Below are 11,816 nucleotides of genomic sequence, written 5' to 3' on the forward strand. Positions count from 1 at the left end.
AGGGAACGCCGAGGGAACACAGAGGGAACGCCAAGTGAACGCAGAGGGAACGCAGAGGGAACGCAGAGGGAACGCAGAGAGAACGCAGAGGGAACGCCAAGTGAACGCAGAGGGAACGCAGAGAGAACACCGAGCGAACGCAGAGGGAACGCCGAGGGAACGCCGAGGGAACGCAGAGGGAACGCAGAGGGAACGCAGAGGGAACACCGAGCAAACGCAGAGGGAACGCCGAGGGAACGCCGAGCAAACGCCGAGGGAACGCCGAGGGAACGCCGAGGGAACGCCGAGGGAACGCAGAGGGAACGCAGAGGGAACGCAGAGGGAACACCGAGCAAACGCCGAGGGAACGCCGAGGGAACGCAGAGGGAACGCAGAGGGAACACCGAGCAAACGCAGAGGGAACGCCGAGGGAACGCTGAGGGAACGCAACCGGGGCACAGAATCACAACATTTCAAAACTCACTGCTGAAAATCCAAGAGATGAATCCCACTAAATTACAGCCTTTAAAAATAACTCAGAAAAGGGAAAGTACTGTTATATCCACGATCACAAGATAAAAAACACAAGATTAGTAACTCAGCTACTGCTTTTAATACTGAACTGTGTGTGTGTGTGTGTGTGTGTGTGTGTGTGTGTGTGTGTGTAGATTTTAAAGTCTAATGAAAAATGTGCAGCTTCACGTCTTCACACTCAGGCTCATGCAAATCAACGACAGGTGAAATCATGTACTGCATTTAATAATAATAATAATAATAATAATAATAATAACACTTTCAGCTGTAATGGGAATAAATTCTCATCTTTTATTGACATTTTTAATGGGATATTTAGCTCCATTTTTCTGGTCTGTGATTTAATGAACCAAAGCTCTGACATTTCTGCTATAAAGAAGCTTTTAGAAATAAAAAACACAAAAACTGCAAAACAAATAAATCTTTTCTCATTGTTTCAAGAGGTTTATAAAGCGGTTTCCTTTTGAGTTAACCTTTTACATTAGAGTAGAACACAGTGGGTCTGATCGAAGACGGGTCGGTCACCCTGGCTTTATATTTCTGCATGTCTGAGCTGGTGAATCTGACCAAACTGACCAGTGGAGACGTGAAGGCCACAGTCACATGTGTGAGTTTTATGGCAAAGAGGATTGATATAAAGGGAGAATAAAATAAGGCCTAAAGCAGAGGCCTGGGGAATTTCTAGGCTTCTTATCTAATTAACAACAGATTTTTAATATCAGATTTACTTTATAATAAAAAAAAAACATGATGTTATGATGATAGTATAATAAAATCAAAAATCTGACCTAAAATGTTTTAAATCACAGTCCACTCCCACACAGAGCGCTAACACAAGCTGACAGTGTGACCCCTGTGACCCCGAGGTAATGAACAACTTTTACCCAGTGCTGTGATTTCATCGTCACTGAAACATGGAGGTGAGAAACAGTAATGAGACACTGTGAGACACGGTGAGACAGAGTGACACACAGCAAGACACAGTGAGACACGGTGAGACACAGTGAGACACTGCAAGACACAGTGAGACACGGTGAGACACTGCAAGACACAGTGAGACACGGTGAGACACAGTGAGACACGGTGAGACACAGTGAGACACTGCAAGACAAAGTGAGACACGGTGACACACTGCAAGACAAAGTGAGACACAGTGAGACACTGCAAGACAAAGTGAGACACGGTGACACACTGCAAGACAAAGTGAGACACGGTGAGACACAGTGAGACACTGCAAGACAAAGTGAGACACGGTGACACTCAGAGAGACACAGCAAGACACAGTGAGATATGGTGAGACACTGAGACATGGTGAGACACAATGAGACAAGGTAAGAAATGGCGAGACAAAGTGATACAAGGTGAGACACGTCGAGACACTGCAAGACAGTGAGACACTGAGAGACACAGTGAGATGCAGTGAGACACGGTTCAACATCCACACTTTAATCAGCACAATGTTCTGATCACAGAGAGAAAGAGAGAGAGAGAGAGAGAGAGAGAGAGAGAGAAAGACTCTACAATCTCTCTCCAGGTGTTTGCACTAAATGCAAATAGGGCCTAATAAACACTAGGAATAAACACCACTGGTTTAATATTATTGCTTCTGATCAGCAGCACAGCGTGACTCCATCAGACTCGTCCAGAAATAAACCTCAGACTGAATTAATGAGTCACAAACATGATGAAAGCAGCACTGTGTCCTCTTAACGAGCTTTTATCTTCATTAAAGAATAACGATTCACAACAATGCAACAATCCACCAACACACCACAATAATCCCGAGAATAAGAATTATAACCTCATCAAAATAAAAATACATTCCAGTTCTGGACACACACACACACACACACATACACACACACACAACAACAACAACAACAACACAAATATCCATGATTCATAACAGGTTCTCTCATGGGTTCCACAGAGAACAGGACCTACAGAATTTGATAATATTTGATTAGAAATTAGAAACTGTCATTTTCTGTTCTATTTTAAAGAGCAGTGCAGTGAAGTGTGAAGTGTGAGATCCTCACTCCTCCGTTTCACTTTTATAAACACACACAGGATCTGCTCCTCACTCAGGTGAGAGGAGAAAGTCGATCAACACCTCAAAGTCAGGAGCTGATTAATCCTAATACAGGCTGAAGGGCAGAAACTTCATGACGTGTGTGTGTGTGTGTGTGTGTGTGTGTGTGTGTGAGTGTTTACTGTAACAGCTGAGCTGTTGTCAGTGTGATGAAGTGTGTGGTGTGTAAAACAGAGAGGAAGGGGTTAACGCCGCTGTGTGTTGAGGCTCCACATGCCTGAAGACTGCAGGATGGAAAATGAAGCCAGATGTGGCTGTGTTCAGAGAAACAAATAAAAAAAACCTTCAGGAATTTCAATGCAACGATCCTCAGCCCTTTATAGAGGCCTCAACACACACACACACACACACACACCACCTCCACCTACTGTAACACACACACACACACATTAACACTAACTCAACACACACACACACACACATTAACACTAACTCAACACACACACACACACACACCACCTCCACCTACTGTAACACACACACACACACATTAACACTAACTCAACACACACACACACACACATTAACACTAACTCAACACACACACACACACACACCACCTCCACCTACTGTAACACACACACACCACCTCCACCTACTGTAACACACACACACACACACACACACCACCTCCACCTACTGTAACACACACACACACACACACACACACACACCACCTCCACCTACTGTAACACACACACACCACCTCCACCTACTATAACACACACACACCACCTCCACCTACTGTAACACACACACACACACACCACCTCCACCTACTGTAACACACACACACCACCTCCACCTACTGTAACACACACACACCACCTCCACCTACTGTAACACACACACACACACCACCTCCACCTACTGTAACACACACACACCACCTCCACCTACTGTAACACACACACACACACCACCTCCACCTACTGTAACACACACACACACACACACCACCTCCACCTACTGTAACACACACACACACACACACCACCTCCACCTACTGTAACACACACACACACACACCACCTCCACCTACTGTAACACACACACACACACCACCTCCACCTACTGTAACACACACACACACACCACCTCCACCTACTGTAACACACACACACACCACCTCCACCTACTGTAACACACACACACACCACCTCCACCTACTGTAACACACACACACACACACCACCTCCACCTACTGTAACACACACACACACACACACCACCTCCACCTACTGTAACACACACACACACCACCTCCACCTACTGTAACACACACACACCACCTCCACCTACTGTAACACACACACACCACCTCCACCTACTGTAACACACACACACACACACACACACCACCTCCACCTACTGTAACACACACACACACCACCTCCACCTACTGTAACACACACACACACACCACCTCCACCTACTGTAACACACACACACACACACCACCTCCACCTACTGTAACACACACACACACCACCTCCACCTACTGTAACACACACACACACCACCTCCACCTACTGTAACACACACACACACACCACCTCCACCTACTGTAACACACACACACACACACCACCTCCACCTACTGTAACACACACACACACACACCACCTCCACCTACTGTAACACACACACACACACACACCACCTCCACCTACTGTAACACACACACACACCACCTCCACCTACTGTAACACACACACACACCACCTCCACCTACTGTAACACACACACACACACCACCTCCACCTACTGTAACACACACACACACACACACCACCTCCACCTACTGTAACACACACACACACCACCTCCACCTACTGTAACACACACACACACACACCACCTCCACCTACTGTAACACACACACACACACCACCTCCACCTACTGTAACACACACACACACACCACCTCCACCTACTGTAACACACACACACACCACCTCCACCTACTGTAACACACACACACCACCTCCACCTACTGTAACACACACACCACCTCCACCTACTGTAACACACACACACCACCTCCACCTACTGTAACACACACACACACCACCTCCACCTACTGTAATACACACACACACCACCTCCACCTACTGTAACACACACACACACACCACCTCCACCTACTGTAACACACACACACCACCTCCACCTACTGTAACACACACACACACACACACACACACCACCTCCACCTACTGTAACACACACACACACCACCTCCACCTACTGTAACACACACACACCACCTCCACCTACTGTAACACACACACACACCACCTCCACCTACTGTAACACACACACACACACCACCTCCACCTACTGTAACACACACACACACACACACCACCTCCACCTACTGTAACACACACACACACACCACCTCCACCTACTGTAACACACACCACCTCCACCTACTGTAACACACACACACACACACACCACCTCCACCTACTGTAACACACACACACACACACACCACCTCCACCTACTGTAACACACACACAAGTCTCCTAACTGAGCCATATGATTCAAAATCTAAATACTGTGTCATTATACACACTGAAGTGGAAAACTGGACATTGCTCTGTTGTGATAATCAGGAAGTACAGGAAGTGATGTCAGAAATCTCATGGTGCGGCATCCACCAGAAGAAAGTATTTTATATTCTGCTGATAAAAAACTGAAACTGGTTTAAAACGAAGCTTCTTCAATCTTTCTCTGTATTTAAAAAGAATATCCTGATCAGAGACACAGGACCCAAATGATTCATTTCTCATAATATAAATATGTGTTCTATTTTATTCTCTTTCTCTCTTCAGCTATAAACACTCATCCCCTCAGCAGTCTCTCTTTATTCTCTCTCTCTCTCTTCAGCTATAAACACTCATCCCCTCAGCAGTCTCTCTTTATTCTCTCTCTTCAAGTTAATAAGAGAATAATCTCAGCTGCTCATGTTACTGAGAAACACACAGAAGTGTAAACTCCTCTGTCCTGAAGATGTGGAGAACTTCAAGCTCCAGCTTCACCTCTGACTGATACACAGCACTGACACTGGAGACTCCTTACACACACACACACACACACAGAGATACACACACACACACACACGTTTCCTCACAAAGACAAAAATTGTGTGTTTATTAAAATCAGTGTATTATCAGTGGAGTGTGTGCTGTACACGTCCCCTGTTAGTGATCTGTTGCTATGGAAACGATAAGGTATCAGAGTGAGTGCATTAATATAAAGCTGCGCTCCAGTCAGAGCTGCTGTTAGAGAGAATTAATCACCACCTGATCCACCAATCAGAATTAATCACCACCTGATCCACCAATCAGAATTAATCACCACCTGATCCACCAATCAGAATTAATCACCACCTGATCCACCAATCAGAATTAATCACCACCTGATCCACCAATCAGAATTAATCACCACCTGATCCACCAATCAGAATTAATCACCACCTGACCCACCAATCAGAGTCCAGAACTCAGCAGCAGCTATTATGAGTAAAACCAAAATTTTTCAACCTTCTACAAAAAAAGGCAAAATCTCCAATTGGAAAATTCTGGAAAATTCCTCAACCCTGAGTTCAGCAAATGACATCAAATCAGCACAGCGGCTCGCCATGAGTCTTATCTTTACACGACTGTATACACACACATTATCTTTAGATCATTCAGCAAGTGGAGACATTACTGATAAATCTATAAGACTTCAATGTCTGAGGAAAATATCCATCCCGCAGCACAGCTGAGGTCTGCGCACTGACAACTAACCATCAGGTGTCCAGATTTTGCCCACTTTTAGCTCAGACACTTCCAAAATGATGTCATTTTAGACCTTCACTTTGTTCTGAGTTCATCTGAATTCAGCATCAGTGAGCTGTGAAGTTTCATCAGTGGACTGAAAGAGTTTTTAGATATTTATTCTCTAAACTGCAAACCAAACTAAAATCTGCTATTAAGGATGGAGTGATCGTTCAGATTTGTTGGACTTGCGGGTGTGTAAACGGTGTAAACACAGAGTGACGAGCCGCACCTTAATAAACTGGCCGTGGATAAGAGACACCAGGCCCATGTTTACACTCCACACCGACGCTCACTATAAAGAGCTCATTAGTGTGTAGAGCGCTGTGGCGGAGCGGAATAAAGTCAGATGAATTATTCATTATCATGTTGAAGTGTGAGGAATCTGTAGCAGTGTTCAGGACTGAATCACACACCACACTGACCATCAGGACAAAACCACTTCAGTCCACAAACACCACACACTCCTTCACCACTACTGAGAAATCTATCTGTAAGAGCACTAAAGCTTCACAAACACACACATTGTGAATCTGCTGGATACTATATATGAAAAATATGACCTGCAAGTAAACTGATGACCAAACATTAATACAAATGAATTAACAGAGAAATAATGAGAAGTGAGTAGAACATCAGCAGCTCGGACACACAACAGCTCTGAAAATCACCTTAAATGGCTGGGAAACATCTCACTGTAGGCCTGAGCATGAACACACACACACAGAAGGCTTTTAGAGCAGGGTGAAGCAGTTTATTTGGAGAAATTGATGCGAGGAAACTCTCAGACTCATCAGTCTCTCAGCCGCTGCATCTGACTGTAAGTGTAGAGATGATTAATGTTGATAAACTCGAAGGAATTTGATCATCTGTGTGTGTGTGTGTGTGTGTGTGTGTTGAGAATAAAAGCCAGTGCGTGGATTTCTAACTGGAGCTCACAGTGAAGCAGTGCGGAGAAAAGAAACAAAGAAATGCAGGAGGGTGGAAACGGAAAATAAAACCGTGAGGCTGCTCTTTCTCCCGAAACGCACCGCGACGTGACGGAGTGATGCAGCAGCGCAAAGACGCGCAATCACTGCGTAAATACAGCGCAGACCACATCTGGACGCTATGAACACTGTGTGTGTTGGGGGGTACCGGTTTTTTTTGTGTGTTTTTTTTGGGGGGGGGGTAGTCTCTCCGCCCTCTCACACCACCTTCATAATAATAATAATAATAATAATAATAATGATAATGATAGCAGGATCATAGTGAGAGACTTACCTTCCGACAGCTCCAGCTCCAGCTCCGCTAATCTCGCCCTCACCTCCAGAGGAAGCGGCAGAGCATCACGGTCCGCCATTGTCCGTGTGTTTTATCTCAATAACAGTCTCTCTCTCTCTCTCTCTCTCTCTCTCTCTCCTCTCAGGCCAGTGTCTCGCGCTCCCCGCCGCAGCGGCGCATAAAGGCTCCAGTGGAAGGAATAAATCTCGGTTTCCGGTGTAAACCAGAGCTCGGAGTGGCGCTGAAGGACGGCGCAGTGTCTCTATGTGTTTTTAATGAGACGCCGCCATACCGGAGCGCGTGACTCGGGGCTGTAACGGCTCGAGCTGCGGTGTGGGCTGTCAGCGGCGCTCGCGACTCCCTGCCTCTTCAACCGTCACCTTCGTGCGTGACGCAAAGCCTCGAGCCGATTATTTCACCAGTAACAACGAGGGGGCGACAGAGAGAGAGAGAGAGAGAGAGAGAGAGAGAGAGAGAGATAGATAGATAGATAGAGAGATGAACACACAAGACAGTGGTGTTAAAGATCATCTTTATGATATTTACATCTAGATACTTTAAACAAATTACACACCTTTTGTACCTTTTGTCTGAACCAACTCATATTTCTAGTGATGATAATAGTGTATCATGTGACTGACCATGTGACTGACCAGTGTTTCAGGTTGCTCAGGTGTTTCAGGTAAAAAGCTGTGAAGATGCAGCTTGTTGGTAAAATTGTCATGAAGACCAGAGAGCTGACTATGGGAGAAAAATGAAAGATTCTGAAGCTGAGAAAAGAGGAAAAAACCATCAAAGGCACGAGCACTGAACAGACAGTACAACAATCTGTAATGTCCAGAAACAGAAAGAAACCTCTGGTGTACTGACCACCAGACATCAAACAGCAACAGAACAAATTCATAAGTCTAGAGAAACAGTGTCTCAGTCTCTCACAGAGAAAGAAACCCACTCTAATCAGGAGGAACTTCATCATGTAAGAGAAGCTGGACACAGGACTTCATCATGACAGATCTGAAGTCTATGGGTCAGTGAGAGATCTGAAGTCTATGGGTCGGTGTGATGTTAATAAAGAAATCCAGCATCATCACTGAAGATCCTGAGAGTTGACCTTTACCTGATCATATGCAGAGATGTGGCGCGGTCAGTCTTGCGGTCAGATTTAGAGCTGTGAGATTTGCATCTCCAGTAAAAATAAATAAATAAATCATAAAATCATAAAAAAAAACCTTTCATTCATGAACAGATTATTAAACCATGACGAGTTTAAAGACTGTAGAGTTACTAAAAAAACATTCTGTTGGAAGTAAAGATAAATTTATTATAAATTTTTGACACAATTCAAATTTCTTACAAAAAAATCAAAAATCAAAATCTCTAGAAACAGAAATGTTTGTTTTGTTCTGATGTTCCTGCTGTGTGGGTGTGTACCTCAACACGCTGCATATTCATGAGGGCCAGTTGATTGACCGCTCAATAACACAGTGCAGTAACACTGGGGGTGTGTGTTTGTGCTGCAGGTGAATTTCCTGTTGAAGGACAGCACTGAAGTTTTGGGACACCCCTCCAAATTAAGTGCAGGTGTTGTTTTCAGGGGTTGGGCTCGGCCCCTTAGTTCTCAGAGTCCTGACCTCAACCCCAGAGAACACCTTTGGGATGAATTAGAGCAGAGACTGTGATCCAGACCTTCTCGCCCAACATCATTGCCTGACCTCACAAATGTGCTTCTAGAGGAACGGTCAAAAATTCCCATAAACACACTCCTAAACCTTGTGGAAAAACAACTCCATATTATATTCAGGTGCATGTAAAGGTCCCAGTTTTGGTCTGGCTCACAGTCTCCACTCTAATTCATCCCAAAGGTGTTCTATGGGGTTGAGGTCAGGACTCTGTGCAGGTCAGTCAAGTTCCTCCACACCAAACTCACTCATCCATGTCTTTATGGACCTTGCTTTGGTCACTGGTGTGCAGTCATGTTGGAACAGGAAGGGGTCATCCCCAAACTGTTCCCACAAAGAGCATGAAATTGTCCAAAATGTCTTGGTATGAAGCTGAAGCATTAAGAGTTCCTTTCACTGGAACTAAGGGGCCGAGCCCAGCCCCTGAAAAACAACACCTGAACTCAGTGATCTGGAGGGGTGTCCCAATACTTTTGGCAATATAGTGTATCTGTACACACATTTGTTCCTTTATTTCTTTTGTATAATTACTCACACCTTTTCAGTCTGTACTTGGTATTGTGTTTCATATTTGTGTTGTGTTTGTTCTGCTGTAAAAAAAATGTTAATGAAATGTCTAAAATAAAGTTAGTTGTTGTTACTCTCTGCACTTCCTGCTCTCATTTAAACATCACCAGTTTTGAGTTTTTATTGCATTTTCATGGAAAGGTCAGTATTTATAGCTGCTTCGTTTAAAATAAATCCAAGTGTCTAGAACTGATTGTGATGATATGTACACAGAGTCATTTTAAGGACATAAAACAGATGATTAGTATAAAATTAATCAACAGTGCGAGAGTATGCGTGCCGCAGTGCTGAATATCCACTGACCGCTGCAGGTCACCACAGGTGAGGAGAGTCGTGATGATGGTCAGTACAGCAGAGCGAGTGTGATGAAAGTGATGCAGTTGTTATACAACAGCTTTTTAACAAGAACTGGACGGAGTATCTGACATTTCAGATGCAAAATGGCCAAATATTTTTAGTTTTGTTCAGACAATGGAAGTCTTCCCAAAGAAACTAATGCTGGATAATGTTGCAGACTGACCGATAGCCAGCAGCTGCAGCCAGCTAGAACATCATCTTTAAACTGAGAAGATTAGAGAGGACTTTGGAATAAAGGTCTAAAACCTGTACATCTGAGATACACTACTCACAAATAGTTAAGGATATTGGGCTTTCGGGTGAAATTTCAGGATGCACCTAAAATGCACTATAACCTTTCCAGGTGAACTTAATTTGACCTTCTCTACACTTCTGAATGCACATGTCCAACTGTTCAGTGTTTCAGTACTTTCTGCAGAACTTGCTGTTCTCTAACAAGGTGCTTAACGGCAAAATTCACAACTGGTGTTTGATCCATGAATCCACCAATAAATTTTCTGGTTCCATTAGAATTGGTATTTAAACAGTCCTCTTCATCATGCTGTTCACATTTTGACATCATGAGACCAAGACCACACCTAACAACTGATCAACAGAACCTCACCATTGTGAGGCTTCAAACAGGATGTTCTCAGAGGGAAGTGGCCACTGAGCTTAGAGTGTCACAGAGTGTCATCAGCAGGTTGGGACAGAGATACAGAGAGACTGGAAGAGTCACAGAAAGGCATAGAAGTGGACGTCCTTTGGTCACATCCCACGTTGATGAGCGCTTCATTGTGAACAGTGCCCTGTGGAACCGGATGATGAATGCCACTCAACTCCAGGCACATTTAAGGGAGGTGAGAGGAACCCAAGTGTCACGTCAGACCATTCGAAACCGTTTACATCAGCGTGGTCTGCGTGCTAGACGACCTGCAAGGGTACCTGACCACACCCCCAGGCACAGGCGTCGGGCCAGGGAGCATTTACACTGGACAAGGGACCCGTGGGCCTCAGTGCTGTTCTCTGATGAAAGTCGATTCACGTTGAGCAGAAATGATGGACCCAACGATGTTGGAGACGTCAAGGAGAGCGCTATGCATCAGCCACTGTTGTGGTGGTGTTACAGTCTGGACAGGTGTGTCCACTCAATACAGAACTGACCTACATCTTGTGAATGGTACAGTGACAAGACAATACTACCTGAATAACATCATTAATCCAGTCATTGTGCCCCTGCATGAACAACACAGGCCTAATTTGTTTCAATAAATTGTTTGAGATGAGGAAATCACCATTGCAGCTTCTACTTAAATGCCCTACTTTCATGATATAATATCACTGTAGTGTGAACTTTTTACATTTTCCATAAATTTCACCCAAAAGCCAAATATCCTTAACTTTTTGTGAGTAGTGTATTAGAAGATGAATGTTAACTAAATGTAGTGTAGAAGCTCCAACTGCGCCACCTTATGGTGTAAATGTAAATATGTGCACTAGAGAAAATGCAGGCAGGAATCAACTCATCAGGTG

General features: G+C 44.5%; 1 protein-coding gene across 3 annotated transcripts in view; it reads right to left on the minus strand.

The window, feature by feature from the left end:
* LOC131344193 (disco-interacting protein 2 homolog C-like) overlaps positions 1 to 8,142 on the minus strand; it is a 75,328-nt gene extending 67,186 nt beyond the window's left edge. The window contains exon 1 of one of the 3 annotated variants that reach the window (XM_058376281.1): positions 7,702 to 8,142. Coding sequence is in view for 2 of the 3 variants with exons in the window: in XM_058376279.1 (XP_058232262.1) it covers positions 7,702 to 7,780 (79 nt within the window). In the remaining variant the exon portion in view is untranslated. The remainder of the gene's footprint in view (positions 1 to 7,701) is intronic. The other 2 variants (XM_058376279.1, XM_058376280.1) reach the window with 2 other exon arrangements.
* Between the last annotated feature and the right edge of the window lie 3,674 nt (positions 8,143 to 11,816).

Source organism: Hemibagrus wyckioides, linkage group LG23 (assembly GCF_019097595.1).
Source record: "Hemibagrus wyckioides isolate EC202008001 linkage group LG23, SWU_Hwy_1.0, whole genome shotgun sequence".
Lineage (NCBI taxonomy): Eukaryota > Metazoa > Chordata > Actinopteri > Siluriformes > Bagridae > Hemibagrus > Hemibagrus wyckioides.